Source organism: Bufo gargarizans, chromosome 1 (genome assembly GCF_014858855.1).
Source record: "Bufo gargarizans isolate SCDJY-AF-19 chromosome 1, ASM1485885v1, whole genome shotgun sequence".
NCBI classification, from domain to species: domain Eukaryota; kingdom Metazoa; phylum Chordata; class Amphibia; order Anura; family Bufonidae; genus Bufo; species Bufo gargarizans.
Window position 1 is genome coordinate 745412899 of NC_058080.1, and position 24904 is coordinate 745437802.

Consider the following 24904-nt stretch of genomic DNA (forward strand, 5'->3'; position numbering starts at 1 on the left):
GAACTGTCTCTAGAGTATCTATATCCTTCTGGAGATATGGTCTCCAGTACTGCGCACAATACTCCAAATGAGGTCTCACTAGTGCTCTGTAGAGCGGCATGAGCGCCCCCCCTCTGTCTACTGGTAATGCCTCCCCCTATACACCCAAGCATTCTGCTAGCATTTCCTGCTGCTCTGTGACATGGTCTGCCTACCTTTAAGTCTTCTGAAATAATGATCCCTAAATCCCTTTCCTCAGATACTGAGGTTAGGACTGTATCACTGATTGTATATTCTGCTCTTGGGTTTTTACGCCCCAGGTGCATTATCTTGCACTTATCAACATTAACTTTTAGTTACCAGATTTTTGACCATTCCTCTAGTTTTCCTAAGTCCTTTTCCATTTAGTGTATCCCTCCAGGAACATCAACCCTGTAACAAATCTTTGTGTCATCAGCAAAAAGACACACCTTACCATCGAGGCCTTCTGCAATTTCGCTGATAAAGATATTAAACAATATGGGTCCCAGAACAGATCCCTGAGGTACCCCACTGGTAACAAGACCTTGGTCTGAATATACTCCATTGACTACAACCCTCTGTTGCCTGTCCCTCAGCCACTGCCTAATCCATTCAACAAAATGGGAGTCCAAGCCCAAAGACTGCAATTTATTGATAAGCCTTCTATGTGGGTCCGCATCAAAAGCCTTACTAATGTCTAGATAAGCGATGTCTACTGCACCTCCGCCATCAGTTCCATCAGCAAAAGGTTAAATCCCGGAATAATCCCTCAGAACTCTGTAAAACTTCTTGTCTTTATTTATAGCGCTTTAAAATCATCAAATAATAAAAAAGACAAAATGCTACACGTTTCGAATGTAACAAAACATTCTTCCTCGTGGTATAAGGAAGAAAGTCTTGTTACATTCGAAACGCGTATTGTATTATTTGGTGGTTTTAGAACGCTATTAAAAAATATAAGGGGGGTCATTTATTAATCTGAAATACGCCTAAATTAGAAGTATTTCAGGTGCAGATGGCGGCGCAACTCTTAGTTGCACAGCTATCTGCAAGTTTTCCCTGCTCATGCCAGGTCTAAAATTGGGGGTGGGGCGGGGAAGGGGATCTATGCCTGTAAGCTGTTCTACAGCTTAGGAGCTTTCTTACATTTAGACTGACGTTGGATGCGCCGAAGTTATGTGGAGAGGCCTACGCCTCTTCATAACTTCAGCAGATCCTCCACCAGCCAGGTGCGTAGCTATAGGGGGTGCAGAGGTAGAAGTTTCTACTGGACCCACGAGCCTTAGGGGGCCCAAAAACACTTGCGCCACACAAGAAGACACCAGCTTGCATGCTGGTCAAGTTACACCTCTGGCTGGAAGGAAGGGGTTAGGTCCAAGAATTTGGCATGGGGGGGGGGGGGGTTGCTTTTTCAATTTTTGCCTCTGGCAGCATGAAGGCTATGCGTTTTCCTGCCCCTGGCCACAAAGCACTGAGGGAAGGGAGACCCTAAGCTGAACATTAGGGCCCATAAGTGTTTGGCCAAGCCCCTGCTGCCAGCTATGTGGCTTTATTAAGACCGGTGTCTAAAACATTGGTCTTGATAAATAAATGTGCCCCAAGAGGTTTTACATGAGTGCTGAGGGATTAGTCTGGGATTTAACCTTTTGCATTCAACGTCTGCTGCAACTCTACAGGACTTCAAAATCAAATAAAACATGTCTTCCTCAATATAGTCACTAGGGTCTTCCTCATTTCCCATACAACTAGAGGTAATGTTCCCAAAGTCCCTCCTATCTGGAGACAGTTCCCTCAACGCTATCCAAATAATAGAGCGATAAAAATCAAACAAAGCCTCATTGTATGGATCCACCCTTACTGATAGGCTACTTTTACACCTAGCGCTAATATTTTCCTGTATTGAGATCTGTCATAGGGTCTTAATACCGGAAAAAAACGCTTCAGTTTTGTCCCCATTAATTGTCAATAGGGACAAAACGTAACTGAACAGAACGCAGCGCTCGAAAATGCATTTCGTTACGTTTTCGTACCGGAGAGCAAAATAGCATGCTGCAACTTGCTTTCCGTCCTGGGATGCGGAGCAAAATGGATCTGTCCATTTTCTCTGACACAATGGAAAACTGATCGGTCCCCCATTGACTTTCAATGGAGTTAATGACGGATCCGTCTTGGGTATGTTAAAGATAATACAACCAGATCGGTTTTATCCTAATGCATTCTGAATGGAGAGCAATCCGTTCAGTATGCATCAGGATGTCTTCAGTTCAGTCACTCTTACGGTATTTTGACTGAGAAAATACCGCAGCATGCTGCGGTATTTTCTACATCCAAAATACCGGAACACTTGCCGGAATGCCGGATTCGGCATTATTTTCCATTGAAATGCATTAATGCCGGATCCAGCACCAAGTGTTCCAGCAAAACGGATCCGGTTTTCCGGTCTGTGCATGCGCAGACACCGGAGAGACGGATCCTGTGTTTCAATGCATTTGTTAGACAGATCCGCATCTGGATCCGTCTACAAATGCTATCCATTTGCACACAGATTTCCGGATCCGGCAGGCAGTTCCGGTGACGGAATTGCCTGCCGGATCTTCACAACGCAAGTGTGCAAATACCCTAAGAGAAACTAAACCAGCAACATTAACCCATAAATTATCTCATTACTCTTCCAAGTCTTACAATTCGGCCTCTTCTTCTGATGAACAACCATCTTCCTTTACTTTCTTCTTACTGCTCCCTTCATTCTTGGCTCTAATGTTTGAATCTTTAACAATTACCAGGGGATTCTTATATCCCTCAGCACACAGTGGTATTTCTTCTGACATGTTCACTCAATATTTGTTAAGCTGTCATTAAAAGTTCACTGTAGGTAGAGGTTTTGTGAAATGGGGATGGGGCAGCTTGGACTATAGCAGGCATTTGTGCTTCCCCATTTGTAGATGGTGTACATATTTATGGTGTCTATATTGCTTCCACTTATTCCGCAAACGTAATTGCTTGATTTTAGTCAAATGTGGATGCTTCAATATATGTGTGGTCCATCTCCTTTTCTCTTTCCTGATTTAAAATCGGGCCTAATAGAATAAGACCTAGATAGCAGTGACACAAACCTGACTGTTACACTTTCTTATTCACCACCTCTGGAATGTATAAAATATTGTAGGAAGGCGCAAGGAGCCGTCATTGATGGAAGGTACAGTACAGACCAAAAGTTTGGACACACCTTCTCATTCAAAGAGTTTTCTTTATTTTCATGACTATGAAAATTGTAGATTCACACTGAAGGCATCAAAACTATGAATTAACACATGTGGAATTATATACATAACAAAAAAGTGTGAAACAACTGAAAATATGTCATATTCTAGGTTCTTCAAAGTAGCCACCTTTTGCTTTGATTACTGCTTTGCACACTCTTGGCATTCTCTTGATGAGCTTCAAGAGGTAGTCACCTAAAATGGTCTTCCAACAGTCTTGAAGGAGTTCCCAGAGATGCTTAGCACTCGTTGGCCCTTTTGCCTTCACTCTGCGGTCCAGCTCACCCCAAACAATCTTGATTGGGTTCAGGTCCGGTGACTGTGGAGGCCAGGTCATCTGGCGCAGCACCCCATCACTCTCCTTCATGGTCAAATAGCCCTTACACAGCCTGGAGGTGTGTTTGGGGTCATTGTCCTGTTGAAAAATAAATGATGGTCCAACTAAACGCAAACCGAATGGAATAGCATGCCGCTGCAAGATGCTGTGGTAGCCATACTGGTTCAGTATGCCTTCAATTTTGAATAAATCCCCAACAGTGTCACCAGCAAAGCACCCCCACACCATCACACCTCCTCCTCTCTATGCTTCACGGTGGGAACCAGGCATGTAGAGTCCATCCGTTCACCTTTTCTGCGTCGCACAAAGACATGGTGGTTGGAACCAAAGATCTCAAATTTGGACTCATCAGACCAAAGCACAGATTTCCACTGGTCTAATGTCCATTCCTTGTGTTCTTTAGCCCAAACAAGTCTCTTCTGCTTGTTGCCTGTCCTTAGCAGTGGTTTCCTAGCAGATATTCTACCATGAAGGCCTGATTCACACAGTCTCCTCTTAACAGTTGTTCTAGAGATGTGTCTGCTGCTAGAACTCTGTGTGGCATTGACCTGGTCTCTAGTCTGAGCTGCTGTTAACCTGCGATTTCTGAGGCTGGTGACTCGGATGAACTTATCCTCCGCAGCAGAGGTGACTCATGGTCTTCCTTTCCTGGGGCGGTCCGCATGTGAGACAGTTTCTATGTAGCGCTTGATGGTTTTTGTGACTGCACTTGGGGACACTTTCAAAGTTTTCCCAATTTTTCGGACTGACTGACCTTCATTTTTTAAAGTAATGATGGCCACTCGTTTTTCTTTACTTAGAATTTGTATTATGGCAAGAAAAAAGCAGCTAACAGTCTATTCAGTAGGACTATCAGCTGTGTATCCACCTGACTTCTCCACAACGCAACTGATGGTCCCAACCCCATTTATAAGGCAAGAAATCCCACTTATTAAACCTGACAGGGCACACCTGTGAAGTGAAAACCATTTCAGGTGACTACCTCTTAAAGCTCATCAAGAGAATGCAAAGAGTGTGCAAAGCAGTAATCAAAGCAAAAGGTGGCTACTTTGAAGAACCTAGAATATGACATATTTTCAGTTGTTTCACACTTTTTTGTTATGTATATAATTCCTCATGTGTTAATTCATAGTTTTGATGCCTTCAGTGTGAATCTACAATTTTCATAGTTATTAAAATAAAGAAAACTCTTTGAATGAGAAGGTGTGTCCAAACTTTTGGTCTGTACTGTATGTGTCACCGAGATTCCTGGCCTTTTTTAAGTGTCAGCGGCAGCTGGTGCTGACTGACACTGTTTGTTGTTAGTATGGCTGTAAAGCCGATCTGTATGTCACCGTCAGTTCTGTGAGAAGGTCTGGCAGACGTTCTTCTCTACCTCTTGCATGACGTTCTTTGTTTTTTAATTATTCCTTCTCTTCTTTAACACAAATTTCGACCTCCTTTCGGTAAATCCCACCCCATTGTTGAACAGGCCAGAAAGAAAGGCGTATAAACCCTAGATAGACCAAATTATGCCAATTTGCACTTTGTAGACAGATTTTTTGCAAACACATATTTAATCTGGGCCACTTTATTGGCTGTATTCTGACCATATAGCGATATAACTGTGTTGCTCTTCTGCAACTTTATATTATACTTTTTTTTTTGTTATACTTTGTTCCCCACACCCAGGATTCTGTGTCATATTGAGAAAGTCTAATATTAGAAGAATGCGTGTCAAAAATAAATAAAAAATGCATTAAGTACAATTATTATTCAATGAGCATAGCCTAAATGAGTAGGGAAACTACTGTCCAGGACTTATTTGAAATAAAATGCTAATAATTCATCAACATGTCTCCATTCATGCTCTGCAGGTAATAAAGAAGAAGGGAGGCTAAATATGGAACATATATGAGCATCACTTGGTCACTGAAGTCATGTTAGCATTATTCAGGTGTTAATTAACATATGTGGGCAATCACAAGTGATCCACACCACCGATATAGCACTCAGTTCCAGTATTTAAATAGGTTTACCATTAAGGGCTCATGCAGAGGGCCATATGTACAGGTCTGCATCTGTTCTGCAATTTTATGGAACGGGTGTGGACTCATTTATTTCGACAGGGCCATAAAAGATGCGGACAGCTGTCAGCATCTGTAGTTCTGTTCCGTGGCCCAGCAAATAATATAGAACATGTCCTATTCTTGTCCGCAACCTCGGACAAGAATAGGCATTTCTATATAGCGCTGGCCCTGTGCGTTCCACAAAATGCGGAACCCACATGGCCGGTATCAGTGTTTTGCAGATCCGCAAAACACTTACGGATGTCTGAAAAAGCCCTAAACTGCAGGAATGTACATATGGGGCTAATTATCACAATTCACCAACAAATTAAGATCTCACAGTCAGATAAATCAGTGATATAGTCATCTTGCTACCAACATTGCTACACAGGAGCATTAACTTGTAGGACTGTTATGAATCATCCTTCATGAGTTGCTTCTTATTTGTATAGATCATGTTATGAATACTGTTGTCAGATATAATTAGTATAAGTCCAGACCCCAACGCATATTCCTGCATAGAGGTGTGCTAATTACATTTCCAGGAAGGTAAGTAAATTAGTTCAGGTGACCAACAGAGACAAAATGTCCTTTCTGAATTGCTAATCTGACGTGGGTGCTAAAAAAGGGGTATGAAACACCCATCTCTCCAAAGCACAGGGGGTAAAAAAGGTCTAAGCCATCTATACAGGTCAAAAGAAAATATAATATTTGAAAACCCACAGTCATAATTCATGTTTATAATAATAAACCAAGATATTCAGAATCAAGAGACTCGGGCGTTTCTTCGGTCGCAAGTTCCTGAAGTTTTGGCCTTAGGGAAAATTGTTTCCAATTTTTCACATTGGTAAAATATGATTGTAATTCTGCTGTCCATATAATCTTTCTAGGAAACATCTACCAAAAGTTATGGCACAATCTAAAATTGTCATATAGCTTGTACACATGATTATCTAGTCTTTAGTCACATGACTATGGGGAGGTCATAGTGGGCCAGGACCCCTTAAAATGTCTTATGAAAAGACATATGGGGTCAGATCCTGGAGATATAACAAGCTTTTACGTCTGGTCATCTTTCAGCTGTTCTCCCAGCATGGACCCCTCACTGATCTTATAAGTATGCAATTTATTATGTTATCCACATTTTATTTCTGTACTGTTGGCTTGTCTTTATAACCTTTTTGTCATCTTTAGTAACCTTTCAGCACAGTACCTTATGTATATTAAATCTTTAATATGCAATTCCTTGATGCTCTAAGTACACCCACATCCTATAAGTGCTGCTTTGCTGTGTTACCAAGGTTTGCCTGTTGTATGCTAGAATGAATTGTGTTCCTGTTAGTGCTGGGCGTCTGTAACCGGGGTGCTCCATCAGCAGTACTGACAGGTGGCAGCAGCATGATGTGTGGATATGTGTTTGGGGGTCACTTAACTCTTTGTTAGCCTAATGCATTAGCAAGTATGAAAGCGAGTATAGATACGAAGTACACCCTCACAGGCATGAGTGCAGTTAATGCTAGCCCTGTCATGTAGCGTGTCTGCTGATCGTGACAAGGACCAATAAATGTCACAGCACTACTAGAAAATATATGTCTGAATAAAGATGAAATATTAATATGTCCTCATACATTATAAAACAATTACATGGAGCGTCGTTACTTCTCCCTCAGTGTGGGTGGAGGTGCAAATACAGTGATAAGAAGCAAGGTTTATGGGGACAGTTCATCTTTACTGCTCTGGAAGTAAACAATACTCTTCTTCTCTTCCTTATATCCACAATACTTTTTCTCCATGGGTCTCGGTCACAGTTTATCTTACAAATAGAATTTGGTCATCTGGAAGATTCAGGCTAATTCCACTCAAAAAATACACCCTCTTATTATTTGCTGTTTAAGTGGCATAAATAACCTAATTAGTGATGAGCAAATGGATTCTAAATTTCTGAAGTCCGACTTGACTTTTACAAAAAATTCTGATTCTACTAAATTAAAATTTTGTGTGATTCGATTCAGAACAATCAAAAAAAGAGAGATACAGAGACTTTTCAAAGCAATTAGAGCGCTTTAGTTTCTTGTATAATTTATTTGGATCAGAATCTAGTTGCATTAACAATTTGAGTGAATCAGATCCCCCAATTTTTTTTTGAAAATTGCTCATCTCTAAATTTAATATATTAAAAATTTGAAAATAGTTTCTCTCCTGTGTGAATTCTACAATGTTCAACCGGATTTGATTTCTCTGAAAAGTGCTTCCCACATTCTGAACATGGTATGGCTACTATGCTGTGTGAAATCTGTGATGTTCAATAAGATTGTATTTTTGTGTAAAACATTTCCCGCACACTGAACATCAATATGTCTTCTCTCCAGTGTGAATTCTCTGATGTGTAAGAAACTGTGATTTTTGTGTAAAACATTTCTTACATTTAGAACATGAAAATGGCTTCTCCCCTGTGTGAATTCTCTGATGTTGAACAAGATTGTATTTTTGTGTAAAACCTTTCCCGCATTCCGAACATGAATATGGCTTCTCTCCTGTGTGAATCATCTGATGTCTAAGGAAATGTGATTTTTGTGCAAAACATTTCCCACATTCTGAACATGAATATGGTTTCTCTCCTGTATGACTTCTCTCGTGTATAACAAGATTTGTTTTATGTGTAAAACATTTCCCACATTCTGAACATGAATAGAGCTTCTCTCCTGTGTGAATTCTTACATGTTTAACTAGAATTGATTTTACTGTAAAACATTTCCCACATTCTGAACATGAATATGGCTTCTCTCCAGTGTGACGTCTCTCATGTTTAACTAGAATTGATTTTACTGTAAAACATTTCCCACATTCTGAACATGAATATGGCTTCTCTCCTGTGTGAATTCTTTCATGTATAATAAGTTGTGATTTATATGTAAAACACTTCCCACATTCTGAACAGGAGTATGATTTTTCCCTTGTGTGAATTCTTAGATGTGAGCTTATTTTGAACTGTTTACCAGGCTGAAACCTTTCACCCTCTTTCTCTCCTGTGTGAATTCCTATGTGTGTAGAAAGACCTGAGCTTTTTGCAAACTCTATACCAGAGTGAATTATTTTACCCTCTTTCTGACTTGTACTTGCAGTAAAAATCTGTGATTTGTCAGGAGATGGTTCCTCGTGATTAGGAGGATTATAGGATATATCTGTTCTGTGAAGTCCTAAATGTACATTAGGGTAAATTAGGTTTTCTCCTGAAGAGCACTGCATGACATCCTCATCTTTTACATCCTTACTTGGATTTTCTGTTGAGATAAAAATAGCTAATTTAGTTTTTTTTCCAAACCAAAGAGTAGACAAACATAACATTCATATTAGGCCTCATGCACACAGCCGGTGTTTTGGTCCGCATCCAAGCCGCCGTTTTTCCGTTCCGTGTCCCGCAAAAAAATATAACATGTCCTATTCTTGTCTGTGTTTTGCGGATCCACGATTTGCGGACCGCAAAACACACCATGGTCGTGTACATGCAGCCTTAGACTGGAAGTGGATGCAGCAGGAAGGAAAGATATTAAGCCATTAATTTGGAATGCCTTAACCACTTCAACCCCCCTAGCTGAAACACCCTTAATGACCAGGCCACTTTTTACACTTCTGCACTACACTACTTTCACCGTTTATCGCTCGGTCATGCAACTTACCACCCAAATGAATTTGACCTCCTTTTCTTCTCACTAATAGAGCTTTCATTTGGTGGTATTTCATTGCTGCTGACATTTTTACTTTTTTTGTTATTAATCGAAATTTAATGATTTTTTTGCAAAAAAATGACATTTTTCACTTTCAGCTGTAAAATTTTGCAAAAAAAAACGACATCCATATATACATTTTTCGCTAAATTTATTGTTCTACATGTCTTTGATAAAAAAAAAAAATGTTTGGGCAAAAAAAAATGGTTTGGATAAAAGTTATAGCGTTCACAAACTATGGTACAAAAATGTGAATTTCCGCTTTTTGAAGCAGCTCTGACTTTTTGAGCAACTGTCATGTTTCCTGAGGTTCTACAATGCCCAGACAGTAGAAAACCCCCACAAATGACCCCATTTCGGAAAGTAGACACCCTAAGGTATTCACTGATGGGCATAGTAAGTTCATAGAACTTTTTATTTTTTGTCACAAGTTAGCGGAAAATGATGATTTTTTCTTTTTTTTTTTTCTTACAAAGTCTCATATTCCACTAACTTGTGACAAAAAATAAAAACTTCCATGAACTCACTATGCACATCACAAAATACCTTGGGGTGTCTTCTTTCCAAAATGGGGTCACTTGTGGGGTAGTTATACTGCGTTGGCATTTTAGGGGCCCATATGCGTGAGAAGTAGTTTGCAATCAAAATCTGTAAAAAATGCTGGGTGAGAGAAATATCTTGGCAAAAGACAACTTTTCCCATTTTTTTATAAAAAGTTGGCATTTGACCAAGATATTTATCTCACCCAGCATGGGTATATGTAAAATGACACCCCAAAACACATTCCCCAACTTCTCCTGAGTACAGCGATACCACATGTGTGACACTTTTTTGCAGCCAAGGTGGGCAAAGGGGCACACATTCCAAAGAGCACCTTTCGGATTTCACAGGCCATTTTTTACACATCTTGATTGCAAACTACTTACCACACATTAGGGCCCCTAAAATGCCAGAGCAGTATAACTACCCCACAAGTGACCCCACTTTGGAAAGAAGACACCCAAGGTATTCCGTGAGGGGCATGGCGAGTTCCTAGAATTTTTCATTTTTTGTCACAAGTTAGTGGAATATGAGACTTTGTAAGGAAAATAAAATAAAATAAAAAAAATCATAATTTTCCGCTAACTTGTGACAAAAAATAAAAAAATTCTAGGAACTCGCCATGCCCCTCACGGAATACCTTGGGGTGTATTCTTTCCAAAATGGGGTCACTTGTGGGGTAGTTATACTACCCTGGCATTTTAGGGGCCCATATGCGTGAGAAGTAGTTTGCAATCAAAATAGTAGTTTGCAAAAAAATGACCGGTGAAATCCGAAAGGTGCTCTTTGGAATGTGGGCCCCTTTACCCACCTAGGCTGCAAAAAAGTGTCACATCTGGTATCGCCGTACTCAGGAGAAGTTGGGGAATGTGTTTTGGGGTGTCATTTTACATATACCCATGCTGGGTGAGAGAAATATCTTGGCTAAAGACAACTTTTCCCATTTTTTTATACAAAGTTGGCATTTGACCAAGATATTTATCTCACCCAGCATGGGTATATGTAGAATGACACCCCAAAACACATTCCCCAACTTCTCCTGAGTACGGCGATACCACATGTGTGACACTTTTTTGCAGTCTAGATGCGCAAAGGTGCCCAAATTCCTTTTAGGAGGGCATTTTTAGACATTTGGATCCCAGACTTCTTCTCACGCTTTAGGGCCCCTAAAAAGCCAGGGCAGTATAAATTACCCACATGTGACCCCACTTTGGAAAGAAGACACCCCAAGGTATTCAATGAGGGGCCTGGCGAGTTCATAGAATTTTTTTTTTGGGCATAAGTTTGTGGAAATTGATTTTTGTTTTTTAGTTTTTTCTCACAAAGTCTCACTTTCCGCTAACTTGGGACACAAATTTCAATCTTTTATGGACTCAATATGCCCCTCAGCGAATACCTTGGGGTGTCTTCTTTCCAAAATGGGGTCAGTTGTGGGGTGTTTGTACTGCCCTGGCATTTGAGGGTCTCCGCAATCATTACATGTATGGCCAGCATTAGGAGTTTCTGCTATTCTCCTTATATTGAGCATACAGGTAATGAGATTTTTTTTTTCCGTTCAGCCTCTGGGCTGAAAGGAAAAAATGAACGGCACAGATTTCTTCATTCGCATCGATCAATGTGGATGAAAAAATCTCTTCCAAAAAAAAAAAAAAAAGGAGGGGAAAGGCGTCTGCCAGGACATAGGAGCTCCGCCCAACATCAATACCCACTTAGCTCGTATGCCCTGGCAAACCCGATTTCTCCATTCACATCAATCTATGTGGATGAATAAATCATTGCTGGGATTTTTAATTTTTTTTTTATATACAAAGTGTTTGCCAAAGCATAGGAACACCGCCTCCTCCTCTGCTCATATGCCTCGGCAAACGTATCTTTTACTGCAGAGGAGAAGTCTCGTCTTGCAGCGCCGCATACACCGACTTGTGTGTAATCTGACAGCAGCGCAATGCTTCTGTCAGAATGCACATCAGTGCTGCAGCTAGTCAATCGGTTGGTCCACCTGGAAGGTTAAAAAAAAACAAAAAAAAAACAAGGCCCCAACGCAATAATTTTATTAACTTTGGAACAGAACATATAAACTTTAACTTTTTAAACTGAACATTAACCTTTTTGCTTACTGGTGATTTTTTTTTTTTTTTTTTTTACACCTTTATAGGACAAACCTCTCCTTCCCCATGGGACAATGTGCAAAGCGCAAATCGCCCAAAGATGTGGCGAAGTGCGTTATGCACTTTGTCCCAGGTAAAAGGAGACGTTTGCAGCAGCTCTGTGTGAATGGGCCCTAATAGCCCTGTGTGCCTGTCCTGGTGAGATGTGATCCTTATGCTAGGTGTACCTGTGTGTGGTACTTCCGGAAACACTCCCCTAAGCATAGGGCAGGGTGGTCAGGGCAGTCAGGACAGAAATAGCGGGTGTCACGCCTTATTCCACTCCTGCTACAGACACAACATCTTTTTCGGGGTGACGGTTGGGTTGAGGTACCGGCAACGACATTGGGGAAATGTCACTTGTGTAGACGGCTAACTACACTGGTGGATGGGGCCACGGAACCTCCTGGGTACAGGAGGTTCTCGATGATCTCTTCCTGAAATTTGAGGAAGGATCGTGTTATCCCAGCCTTACTGTAGAGAACAAAACTATTATACAGAGCCAATTGAATCAAATATACAGACACCTTCTTATACCAGCGTCTGGTTCTGCGGGAAACTAAATACGGAGACAACATCTGGTCATTGAAGTCCACCCCTCCCATGTGAAGGTTATAGTTGTGGACTGAGAGGGGCTTTTCAATGACACGGGTTGCTCGCTCAATTTGTATTGTCGTTTCTGCGTGAATGGAGGAGAGCGTGTAAACGTCACGCTTGTCTCTCCATTTCACTGTGAGCAGTTCTTCGTTACACAAGGCAGCCCTCCCCCCCTTGCAAGACGGGTGGTAACGAGCCGTTGGGGGAAGTTTGCGCGGTGCCACAGCAGCCAATCTGTTCTAGAAACAAATGCCTGAAGAGGGCCACACTTGTGTAGAAATTGTCCACATAAAGATGGTACCCCTTGCCAAATAAGGGTGACACCAAGTCCCAGACTGTCTTCCCACTGCTCCCCAGGTAGTCAGGGCAACCGACCGGCTCCAGGGTCTGATCTTTTCCCTCAGACACGAAATTTGTGGGTATAGCCTGTGGCCCTTTCACAGAGCTTATACAATTTGACCCCATACCGGGCGCGCTTGCTTGGGATGTATTGTTTGAAGCCAAGGCGCCCGGTAAAATGTATTAGGGACTCGTCTACGCAGATGTTTTGCTCAGGGGTATACAAATCTGCAAATTTCTGGTTGAAATGGTCTATGAGGGGCCGAATTTTGTGGAGCCGGTCAAAAGCTGGGTGGCCTCTTGGACGGGAAGTGCTATTGTCACTAAAGTGCAGGAAACGCAGGATGGCCTCAAAACGTGCCCTGGACATAGCAGCAGAGAACATGGGCATGTGATGAGCGCTCTCATTCACAGCCGGATTTGCAAAATTGCAAGACCTATTTGCATAGCATCTCTATCCAGCAGTAAGGCAGCTTTTCAACTCGCTGCCCAGAGGGAAAGCTTACCCTGAATCTACACCACGTGGGACGCCACGGTGGGATTTGCAGGACTGTACGTGAGTAACGAACCAAATACTGCTGTATTTATATGTACCGTTGCACAATCAACTTATCTACACTGCACTGTCGCTTTGGAATTCAAAGTTCGCCCAACTAGCTATTTTGCTGGATTGCAATATAGTGCACCCCTAGGAATTGTGTTGATTGAACATTGTAACATCAAGCCGATTCCTACGAGATCTGTGCTATTAACAGAAAGACTGATTTTTAGGAATATAACTACCAGTGAGACCAACTGTCCACTATTACTGCCGAGTCTCCAGAGACACTCTGTTTTCACAAAGGCATTTAACACTTTTAATGATTTAAGCACTATTATATATTGAGTCATATATTTACTTTACAGGTATTTTCACTATATGCAATTGTTTTTTATCACTATTATTATCGACTTATTGTCCTGTTAACACCTGATTTTCACATTTATACACTTATTTTTGAATTATTTTTTTATTTTATTTTTGGAGAATTACTCGGTATCAGTCATTGCTATAACTAACAGAGGACAGACAGTCCGCTAATTCCTATGCAGTCTGGGTAATTTTTGGCCGGACCATCAGGCCCCTATCCCCTTTTTACTTCTCATCTATTAGCTATATCAGTGGACCGATATATTTGACATTTTATTTGATATTTTATATTACGATATTTTATATTATAGCATCTTTTTAGGGTAAAACTCTGTTTAGGATATACAATATTATTTGTGCATGGTGACCATTTGTATATTTACGAATTGTTATTAATAAACTAGTGTCGCTTTGCTAACTTTGTGAACCAGTTATAAGAGTGCCCATCCTTTTTATTATACAGATGAATTGGGTTCGTGGACCAATATGACCGCAATTCATGCTTTTTGGTTAGACCCATGTTGAGGAGAAGGCCCAGAAAAGTTTTAATTTCGGAAACTTGGACGGGTTTCCACCGGAAAGGCTGGGCATAAAAGCTTCCCGGGTTGGCGGATATAAATTGTGTGGCATACCGGTTTGTTTCTGCCACGACTATGTCCAAGAGCTCCGCAGTCAAGAACAGCTCAAAAAATCCCAGGGCCGATCTGAGCTGTCTCAACCCGAACTCCAGACTGGGCGGTGAAAGGGGGAACTACAGGTGCGGCTGAAGTTGGGGACTGCCAATCAGGGTTTGCCAGCACCTCAGGGATTCTAGGGGGTCTACGGGCCCGTATTTGCGGTGGCTGCGACGGGGTAACTAATGCACGTGCCACCGTACCAGCTTCAACTGCCTTTCTGGTGCTCGCCACTTCACCATGTTGTACAGCAGTGCTGGTACTAGGTCCAGGGAGGGCTGCGCTGCTGGTGTATGCCTCACCACGTAATCCGACAGCGCCAGCCCCACTCTGCTGCCCTTGAAGCGGATCCTGCGCAACCTGTGGTCTAGCGACACGGGGCCGGGTACGCCTGGTGCTATCAGGGACCTCAACCTCCTCGTCCGAACTTTGGGTCAGAGTGCCACTGCTTTCTACAGGTTCATATTCTGACCCGCTAGATGAGGGTTCCCATTCCTCATCCGACTGGGTCAGAAGCCTGTAGGCCTCTTCAGAAGAATACCCCCTTTTGACATTTGGGCAACTAAATTTAGGGGTATTCCCTGAGACTACCCAAGAAAAAAAGAAAGCCTGTCTTACAAATGGGAGGCTAGCGAAGTACCGGAGGCCGCTGCGGTTGATAAAAAAATATCAAAACTGATTTTTTTATCGCCGCAGCGCGTGTAAAGTGAATGTGCAGTGATCAAAAAAAATATATTTTTTGTCATTGCGGTGGGGCGGAGGGCGAACTGATCGGGCAAACACTGCGTTTTGGGTGGAGGGCGAACTAAAGTGACACTAATACTATTATAGATCTGACTCTGATCAGTTTTGATCACTTACAGATACTATAAAAGTACAAATGCTGATTAGCGATACGCTAATCAGCGAATAAGGGACTGTGGTGCGGTGGGCTGGGCGCTAACTGATCCCTAAACTACCTAACCAAGGGGCCTAAACTATCCTAAAACCTAACAGTCAATACCAGTGGGAAAAAAAAGTGACAGTTTACACTGATCACTTTTTTCCTTTCACTAGTGATTGACAGGGGCGATCAAAGGGGTGATCAAAGGGTTAATTGGGGTGCAGGGGGTGATTTGGGGCTAGTGTGTGGTGTACTCACTGTGAAGCCTGCTCCTCTGCTGGATCCAACCGACCAAAAGGACCAGCAGAGGAGCAGGGCAGCCATATAACAGATCATATTTACTAATATGATCTGATATCTGGCCTTTGATTGGATTTTTTAAAAATCATCAGCTTGCCAGCCACGATCATTGGCTGGCAAGCTGATGACGCGACCCCCCTTGAAGAAATGCCGGTGCGCATGCGCGGGCCGGCTAAGCGTGTCATCTCGCGTCTCGCGAGAGGACACGCCAATGCGTGACAGTGCGCAGCGCTGCCGCCTCCGGACCGCGATCCTGCGTTAGGCGGTCCGGAGGCAGTTAAAGAGCCTTTGTCAGAATTATCATCACTATTAAACCAGGCATACTGCCTGGTAGGATTGATCATGCTGATGAAAATACCTTATTTTTATCTGTATCTTAAACATCTTTACAAATAGCTATGTTTTTATTCATATAGAAAAAGGGAGAAGATGGAGCACCAGGGGGTGGAACTTAACCCTTGGAGCACTGTTTTTCTAACACCCCCCTCCCTTTGATCAACAGGGCTAGCATGCTGAGGGTAGAGCTGTCCTAGCATATGCATATCATATACACTACTTACTATAGCCTTACCATAATGAGAAGGGTGGATTTCACTGCTTAGAAAGCTAATATACACATTAGTGCTTTATTCATAGACACACTATATGATTATAAAAATGCCAGTAATATGTATTAGCTTAAAGTAAAGAAAATTTCAATTGTCTGTCAATATAAGGCTGTAACCTGCATGTAAGTGGTCAGCTTTGCCTTCATTTCTTTGGATACTTTTTTCTCCCTCATTTAATCCATAATAAAAAGCTATAGCCTTACTATATTGATAATAAAGTTGATATCACTGATTACTTTAGAATGGTTACTTTGTAATGATATATTGTGCCTATGAAAAAAACAGTAATATGTTTTAGCTGTTTAAGTATAAAAAAAACACTATTCTCAATATAGTATGGCTATAGCCTTTTATAATGGGTTAAATGAGGGACAAAAAATAGCTTAAGAACAGCTGGGGCTTGAACCTAGGATCTCTATTTGCAAGGCTTGCAAGACCAGTTACCACCATGCTATAACCTTACTACATAAAGAATAATGTTTTTTCTATACCAAGAAAGCTAATATTACTGGTGTATTTATAATCCTATATTGTGCCTATAAATAAACCAGTAATATGTATTAGTTTTCTAAGCATAGAAAATCTCTCTTCTCATTATGGTAAAGCTACAGTAATTATTGTATAAGATATGTATTAGTTAGGACACAACTCTGCTCTTAGCATGCTGATGTCTAGCCCTATAAATTAAGAAAAGGGGAGATGATCAATAGAGATGGCATTGCTGTTCGCCCGGCGGTCGTTTGCGGCGAACTTTACAGGTTCGCGATTCGCCAAACATGCGAACATATGGCGATGTCCGCCGGCGCAATATTTTTTTGCATTACACTGAACTTTGACCCATGACACATCCATCAGGTGGGACTGAACAGCCAAGTGAGAAGTTTCAACACATGGAAACACCCCCTCCATATAAATAAATCCGATCTGGCAGCCATTTTACATTCTGTGTTTTACCAGTGTAGGGAGAGGTTGCTTTGTGGAGCAGGGACAGGCTGTTAGGGACACCAAATGCTAGCTAATAGGTCCACACAAGTCCTTTTAAGGACCGGTATAAGTGTGATATCGATAGGTGTGATATACTGAGGGGTGTGATATACTTATAATTTCTAACATAGAAAGTATATTATAGTGCATTTGTATTGTGCAGCAGTTGTGTGCGGTTCTCCTGTGATACCGCAGCTATATAGAGGGACAAACGCTATTGGAACAACTAATTGCAACAAGTGTGATAAACCTGTTGCCCCCAAAAAAACTGATTGAGGGGTGTGATATACCTTCTTCCACAAAATACTGTTGAGGGCTGCGATATACCTGTTGCCCCAAATAAACAGGGTGGTGTGATGTAACTGTTGTGGCAAAAAAAATAATTGTGGGGTGTGATATACCTGCTTCCATAAAATACTAATTAAGGGGTTTGATACACCTGCTTCCACCAAATATTGATTGAGGCCTGCGATATACCTGCTTTCACAAAATACAGATTAAGGGGTTTGATATACCTGCTTCCACAAAATGCTGATAAAGGGGTTCGATATACCTGCTTCCACAAAATACTGATTGAGGGCTGCAATATATCTGCTTCCAAAAAATACTGAAGTAGGGGTTCAATATACCTGTTTCTTCCAAATATCGATTAAGGCCTGAGCTATACCTGCTTCCAAAAATACCAATTAAGGGGTTGGATTAAGGGGTTTAATATACCTGCTTCCACAAAATACTGATTTAGGGTTGCAATTAGTGATGAGCGAACTTGTGTTTTAAGTTCGGCGTCTAAAGTTCGAGTTCAGGTTATCGAAGTATCCCGTTATGGATTCTAAGGCTGGGTTCACACCTGAGCGTTTTACAGCGCGTACGATCGCGCTGTAAAACGCCCGACGCCCCAAGAAGTACATGAGTTTCTTTGGGGCGTCTTGTCGCGCGTTCCCGCTGAAGTCTATGTACGGGAACGCGCGACAAGACGTTCCGTTATGGTCCATAGTAGCGAAATCCATAACGGGATACTTCGATAACCCGAACCCGAACTTTAGACGCCGAACTTAAAACACAAGTTCGCTCATCACTAGGTGCAATATACCTGCTTCCACAAAATACTAATTAAGGGGTTCGATATACCTGTTTCTACCAAATATTGATTGAGGCATGCAATATACCTGCTTCAACAAAATACAGATTAAGGACTTAGGCACAGGGTAATTTTAAAAATGACATGCAGAGGAAGAGGCAGGCCGTTCTGCAGGGTTAGTAGGGGTCGGGCAGGTGCACCAGGCCGGAGCCTAAGTGGGAAGTTGGAGAAGGCGCGTGCGATTACTTCAAAGGGTCACCAGAGTTGGTTGAGTGGCTCACTCAGCCTTCCGCTTCTGCACCCTCCTCATCCTCTGTATCTGCACCCTCCTCACTCTCTGCTGTGTGCAGTCTATGTCTTCCACCGCTGGGGAAGGGCTAGGTGGATGCCCTTGGGAAACCCTGCCAGCAGAGTCTTCAAACAGCATAAGAGACTGCTGCATAACTTGAGGCTCAGACAGTTTCCCTGATATGCATGGGGGTGATGTGACAGACTGATGGGGTTGGTTTTCAGGCGCCATCTGTGCGCTTTCTGCAGAAGACTGGGTGGGAGATAATGTGAACGTGCTGGATCCACTGTCGGCCACCCAATTGACTAATGCCTGTACCTGCTCAGGCCTTACCATCCTTAGAACGGCATTGGGTCCCACCATATATCGCTTTAAATTCTGGCGGCTACTGGGACCTGAGGTAGTTGGTACACTAGGACGTGTGGATGTGGCAGAACGGCCACGTCCTCTCCCAGCACCAGAGGGTCCACTAACACCACCACGACCATGTCCACGTCCGCGTCCCTTACTAGATGTTTTCCTCATTGTTATCGTTCACCACAACAACAAAAATATTATTTGGCCCAATGTATTGTATTCAAATTCAGCTGAATATAAATTTGAGGCCTAGTATTTAGGCGCTGGGTGACAGGTATAGATTTACTGACAGAATTAGACTTGGAAATGCACAGTAGCGTGTGTGTGAAGTTATTCTGAATGACCCTATGTGCACCTTGAATATTATATACCCTTTTAGGGATATATTTAAAGTAGGCCTGATACAGCAGAAACCACTAAATTAGGAAATTGCTAAATTGGGAATTGTATTTCAACCCAGAACAAAAAATGTGCTTTGACGGACACTAAATAACTTGCCCAGCCAGAACAGTACACCAGTAACGACAGATTTAGCGGGATATAAATTTGAGGCCTAGTATTTAGGCGCTGGGTGACAGGTATAGATTTACTGACAGAATTAGACTTGGAAATGCACAGTAGCGTGTGTGTGAAGTTATTCTGAATGACCCTATGTGCACCTTGAATATTATATACCCTTTTAGGGATAGATTTAAAATAGCTCTGATACAGCAGAAACCACTAAATTAGGAAATTGCTAAATTGGGAATTGTATTTCAACCCAGAACAAAAAATGTGCTTTGACGGACACTAAATAACTTGCCCAGCCAGAACAGTACACCAGTAATGACAGATTTAGCGGAATATAAATTTGAGGCCTAGTATTTAGGCGCTGGGTGACAGGTATAGATTTACTGACGGAATAAGACTTGGAAATGCACAGTAGCGTGTGTGTGAAGTTATTCTGAATGACCCTATGTGCACCTTGAATATTATATACCCTTTTAGGGATAGATTTAAAATAGCTCTGATACAGCAGAAACCACTAAATTAGGAAATTGCTAAATTGGGAATTGTATTTCAACCCAGAACAAAAAATGTGCTTTGACGGACACTAAATAACTTGCCCAGCCAGAACAGTACACCAGTAACAACAGATTTAGCGGAATATAAATTTGAGGCCTAGTATTTAGGCGCTGGGTGACAGGTATAGATTTACTGACGGAATTAGACTTGGAAATGCACAGTAGCGTGTGTGTGAAGTTATTCTGAATGACCCTATGTGCACCTTGAATATTATATACCCTTTTAGGGATGTATTTAAAGTAGGCCTGGTACAGCAGAAACCACTAAATTAGGAAATTGCTAAATTGGGAATTGTATTTCAACCCAGAACAAAAAATGTGCTTTGACGGACACTAAATAACTTGCCCAGCCAGAACAGTACACCAGTAACGACAGATTTAGCGGGATATAAATTTGAGGCCTAGTATTTAGGCGCTGGGTGACAGGTATAGATTTACTGACAGAATTAGACTTGGAAATGCACAGTAGCGTGTGTGTGAAGTTATTCTGAATGACCCTATGTGCACCTTGAATATTATATACCCTTTTAGGGATAGATTTAAAATAGCTCTGATACAGCAGAAACTACTAAATTAGGAAATTGCTAAATTGGGAATTGTATTTCAACCCAGAACAAAAAATGTGCTTTGACGGACACTAAATAACTTGCCCAGCCAGAACAGTACACCAGTAACGACAGATTTAGCGGGATATAAATTTGGGGCCTAGTATTTAGGCGCTGGGTGACAGGTATAGATTTACTGACAGAATTAGACAGGGATATGGCCAAAAAATAACCACACTATTGCTGGTTAAATGCACTTGGTGTGACAGCTTGACCAACCACACTACTGAGGGTTAAATGCACTTGGTGACAGGCGCAGCTTGCCCCTGATGTAGTATATGGCCAAAAAATGAACAGACTATTGCTGGTTAAATGCACTTGGTGTGACAGCTTGACCAACCACACTACTGAGGGTTAAATGCACTTGGTGACGGGCGCAGCTTGCCCCTGATGTAGTATATGGCCAAAAAATGAACAGACTATTGCTGGTTAAATGCACTTGGTGTGACAGCTTGACCAACCACACTACTGAGGGTTAAATGCACTTGGTGACAGGCGCAGCTTGCCCCTGATGTAGTATATGGCCAAAAAATAAACAGACTATTGCTGGTTAAATGCACTTGGTGTGACAGCTTCACCCTGATGTAGGCTTTAGCCAAAAAACAACCACACCATTGAGGGTTAAATGCACTTGGTGACGGGCGCAGCTTGCCCCTGATGTAGTATATGGCCAAAAAATAAACAGACTATTGCTGGTTAAATGCACTTGGTGTGACAGCTTCACCCTGATGTAGGCTTTAGCCAAAAAACAACCACACCTTGAGGGTTAAATGCACTTGGTGACAGGCGCAGCTTGCCCCTGATGTAGTATATGGCCAAAAAATAAACAGACTATTGCTGGTTAAATGCACTTGGTGTGACAGCTTCACCCTGATGTAGGCTTTAGCCAAAAAACAACCACACCATTGAGGGTTAAATGCACTTGGTGACGGGCGCAGCTTGCCCCTGATGTAGTATATGGCCAAAAAATAAACAGACTATTGCTGGTTAAATGCACTTGGTGTGACAGCTTCACCCTGATGTAGGCTTTAGCCAAAAAACAACCACACCATTGAGGGTTAAATGCACTTGGTCGCAGCTTGTGCTGGCGCACCACAAGACACAAAATGGCCGCCGATCACCCCAGAAAAAAGTGACTGACAAACGGTCTGGGCAGCCTAAAAACAGTGAGCAATTGAGTATCAGCAGCTCAATGACCCACAGCTGCAGATCGATCAATAATCAAGTCCTTTGGAGGAGTTAATCTGCCTAATCTCGCCCTACTGTCGCAGCCGCAACCTCTCCCTACGCTAATCAGAGCAGAGTGACGGGCGGCGCTATGTGACTCCAGCTTAAATAGAGGCTGGGTCACATGGTGCTCTGGCCAATCACAGCCATGCCAATAGTAGGCATGGCTGTGATGGCCTCTTGGGGCAAGTAGTATGACGCTTGTTGATTGGCTGCTTTGCAGCCTTTCAAAAAGCGCCAAGAAAGCGTCACAAAAGCGCCAAGAAAGCAACGAACACCGAACCCGGACTTTTACGAAAATGTCCGGGTTCGGGTCCGTGTCACGGACACCCCAAAATTCGGTACGAACCCGAACTATACAGTTCGAGTTCGCTCATCCCTAGTAGTCACCTGGAATGGTCTTCCAACAGTCTTGAAGGAGTTCCCAGAGATGCTTAGCACTTGTTGGCCCTTTTGCCTCCACTCTGCGGTCCAGCTCACCCCAAACCATCTCGATTGGGTTCAGGTCCGGTGACTGTGGAGGCCAGGTCATCTGGCGCAGCACCCCATCACTCTCCTTCATGGTCAAATAGCCCTTACACAGCCTGGAGGTGTGTTTGGGGTCATTGTCCTGTTGAAAAATAAATGATGGTCCAACTAAACGCAAACCGAATGGAATAGCATGCCGCTGCAAGATGCTGTGGTAGCCATGCTGGTTCAGTATGCCTTCAATTTTGAATAAATCCCCAACAGTGTCACCAGCAAAGCACCCCCACACCATCACACCTCCTCCTCCATGCTTCACGGTGGGAACCAGGCATGTAGAGTCCATCCGTTCACCTTTTCTGCGTCGCACAAAGACATGGTGGTTGGAACCAAAGATCTCAAATTTGGACTCATCAGACCAAAGCACAGATTTCCACTGGTCTAATGTCCATTCCTTGTGTTCTTTAGCCCAAACAAGTCTCTTCTGCTTGTTGCCTGTCCTGTAGCAGTGGTTTCCTAGCAGATATTCTACCAGGAAGGCCTGATTCACACAGTCTCCTCTTAACAGTTGTTCTAGAGATGTGTCTGCTGCTAAAACTCTGTGTGGCATTGACCTGGTCTCTAATCTGAGCTGCTGTTAACCTGCGATTTCTGAGGCTGGTGACTCGGATGAACTTCTCCTCCGCAGCAGAGGTGACTCTTGGTCTTCCTTTCCTGGGGCGGTCCGCATGTGAGACAGTTTCTTTGTAGCGCTTGATGGTTTTTGTGACTGCACTTGGGGACACTTTCAAAGTTTTCCCAATTTTTCGGACTGACTGACCTTCATTTCTTAAAGTAATGATGGCCACTCGTTTTTCTTTACTTAGCTGCTTTTTTCTTGCCATAATACAAATTCTAACAGTCTATTCAGTAGGACTATCAGCTGTGTATCCACCTGACTTCTCCACAACGCAACTGATGGTCCCAACCCCATTTATAAGGCAAGAAATCCCACTTATTAAACCTGACAGGGCACACCTGTGAAGTGAAAACCATTTCAGGTGACTACCTCTTGAAGCTCAACAAGAGAATGCCAAGAGTGTGCAAAGCAGTAATCAAAGCAAAAGGTGGCTACTTTGAAGAACCTAGAATATGACATATTTTCAGTTGTTTCACACTTTTTTGTTATGTATATAATTCCACGTGTGTTAATTCATAGTTTTGATGCCTTCAGTGTGAATCTACAATTTTCATAGTTATTAAAATAAAGAAAACTCTTTGAATGAGTAGGTGTGTCCAAACTTTTGGTCTGTATTGTATGTGTCACCGAGATTCCTGGCCTCGGTGAGGTAAGAGCCGGTAGTTTTAAGTGTCAGCGGCAGCTGGTGCTGACTGACACTGTTTGTTGTTAGTATGGCTGTAAAGCCGATCTGGATGTCACCGCCAGTTCTGTGAGAAGGTCTGGCAGACGTTCTTCTCTACCTCTTGCATGACGTTCTTTGTTTTTTAATTATTCCTTCTCTTCTTTAACACAAATTTCGACCTCCTTTCGGTAAATCCCATCCCATTGTTGAACAGGCCAGAAAGAAAGGCGTATAAACCCTAGATACACCAAATTATGCCAATTTGCACTTTGTAGACAGATTTTTTGCAAACACATATTTAATCTGGGCCACTTTATTGGCTGTATTCTGACCATATAGCGATATAACTGTGTTGCTCTTCTGCAACTTTATATTATAGATTTTATTTTTTATTTTTTTTATACTTTGTTCCCCACACCCAGAATTCAGTGTCATATTGAGAAAGTCTAATAAAATGTTTGGAAACAAAAATTAGAAGAATGCGTGTCAAAAAAAAAAAAAAAAAAATGCATTAAGTACAATTATTATTTAATAAGCATAGCCTAAATGAGTAGGAAAACTACTCTCGAGGACTTATTTGAAACAAAATGCTAATAATTCATCAACATGTCTCCATTCATGCTCTGCAGGTAATAGAGAAGAAGGGAGGCTAAATATGGAACATGTATGAGCATCACTTGGTCACTGAATTCATGTTGGCATTATTCAGGTGTTAATTAACATATGTGGGCAATCACAAGTGATCCACACCACCGATATAGCACTCAGTTCCAGTATTTAAATAGGTTTACCATTAAGGGCTCATGCAGAGGGCCATATGTACAGGTCTGCATCTGTTCTGCAATTTTATGGAACGGGGTTATTTCGACAGGGCCATAAAAGATGCGGACAGCTGTCAGCATCTGTAGTTCTGTTCCGTGGCCCAGCAGATAATATAGAACATGTCCTATTCTTGTCCGCAACCTCGGACAAGAATAGGCATTTCTATATAGCGCTGGCCCTGTGCGTTCCACAAAATGCGGAACCCACATGGCCGGGATCAGTGTTTTGCAGATCCGCAAAACACTTACGGATGTCTGAAAAAGCCCTAAACTGCAGGAATGTACATATGGGGCTAATTATCA

At 42.2% G+C, this 24904-nt stretch overlaps 1 protein-coding gene across 1 annotated transcript; it reads right to left on the bottom strand.

The window, feature by feature from the left end:
* Positions 1–7448: 7448 nt before the first annotated feature.
* Positions 7449–8905, bottom strand: LOC122937928 (gastrula zinc finger protein XlCGF17.1-like). Its single transcript, XM_044293129.1, has one exon. The coding sequence runs from the start codon at positions 8889–8891 to the stop codon at positions 7995–7997; it is 897 nt and encodes a 298-aa protein (XP_044149064.1). The 5' UTR covers positions 8892–8905; the 3' UTR covers positions 7449–7994.
* Positions 8906–24904: the final 15999 nt, after the last annotated feature.

Bases quoted from the DNA above. Each gene is read 5' to 3' on its own strand.
- LOC122937928 (XM_044293129.1), bottom strand. From the start codon at position 8,891: ATGCAGTGCTCTTCAGGAGAAAACCTAATTTACCCTAATGTACATTTA.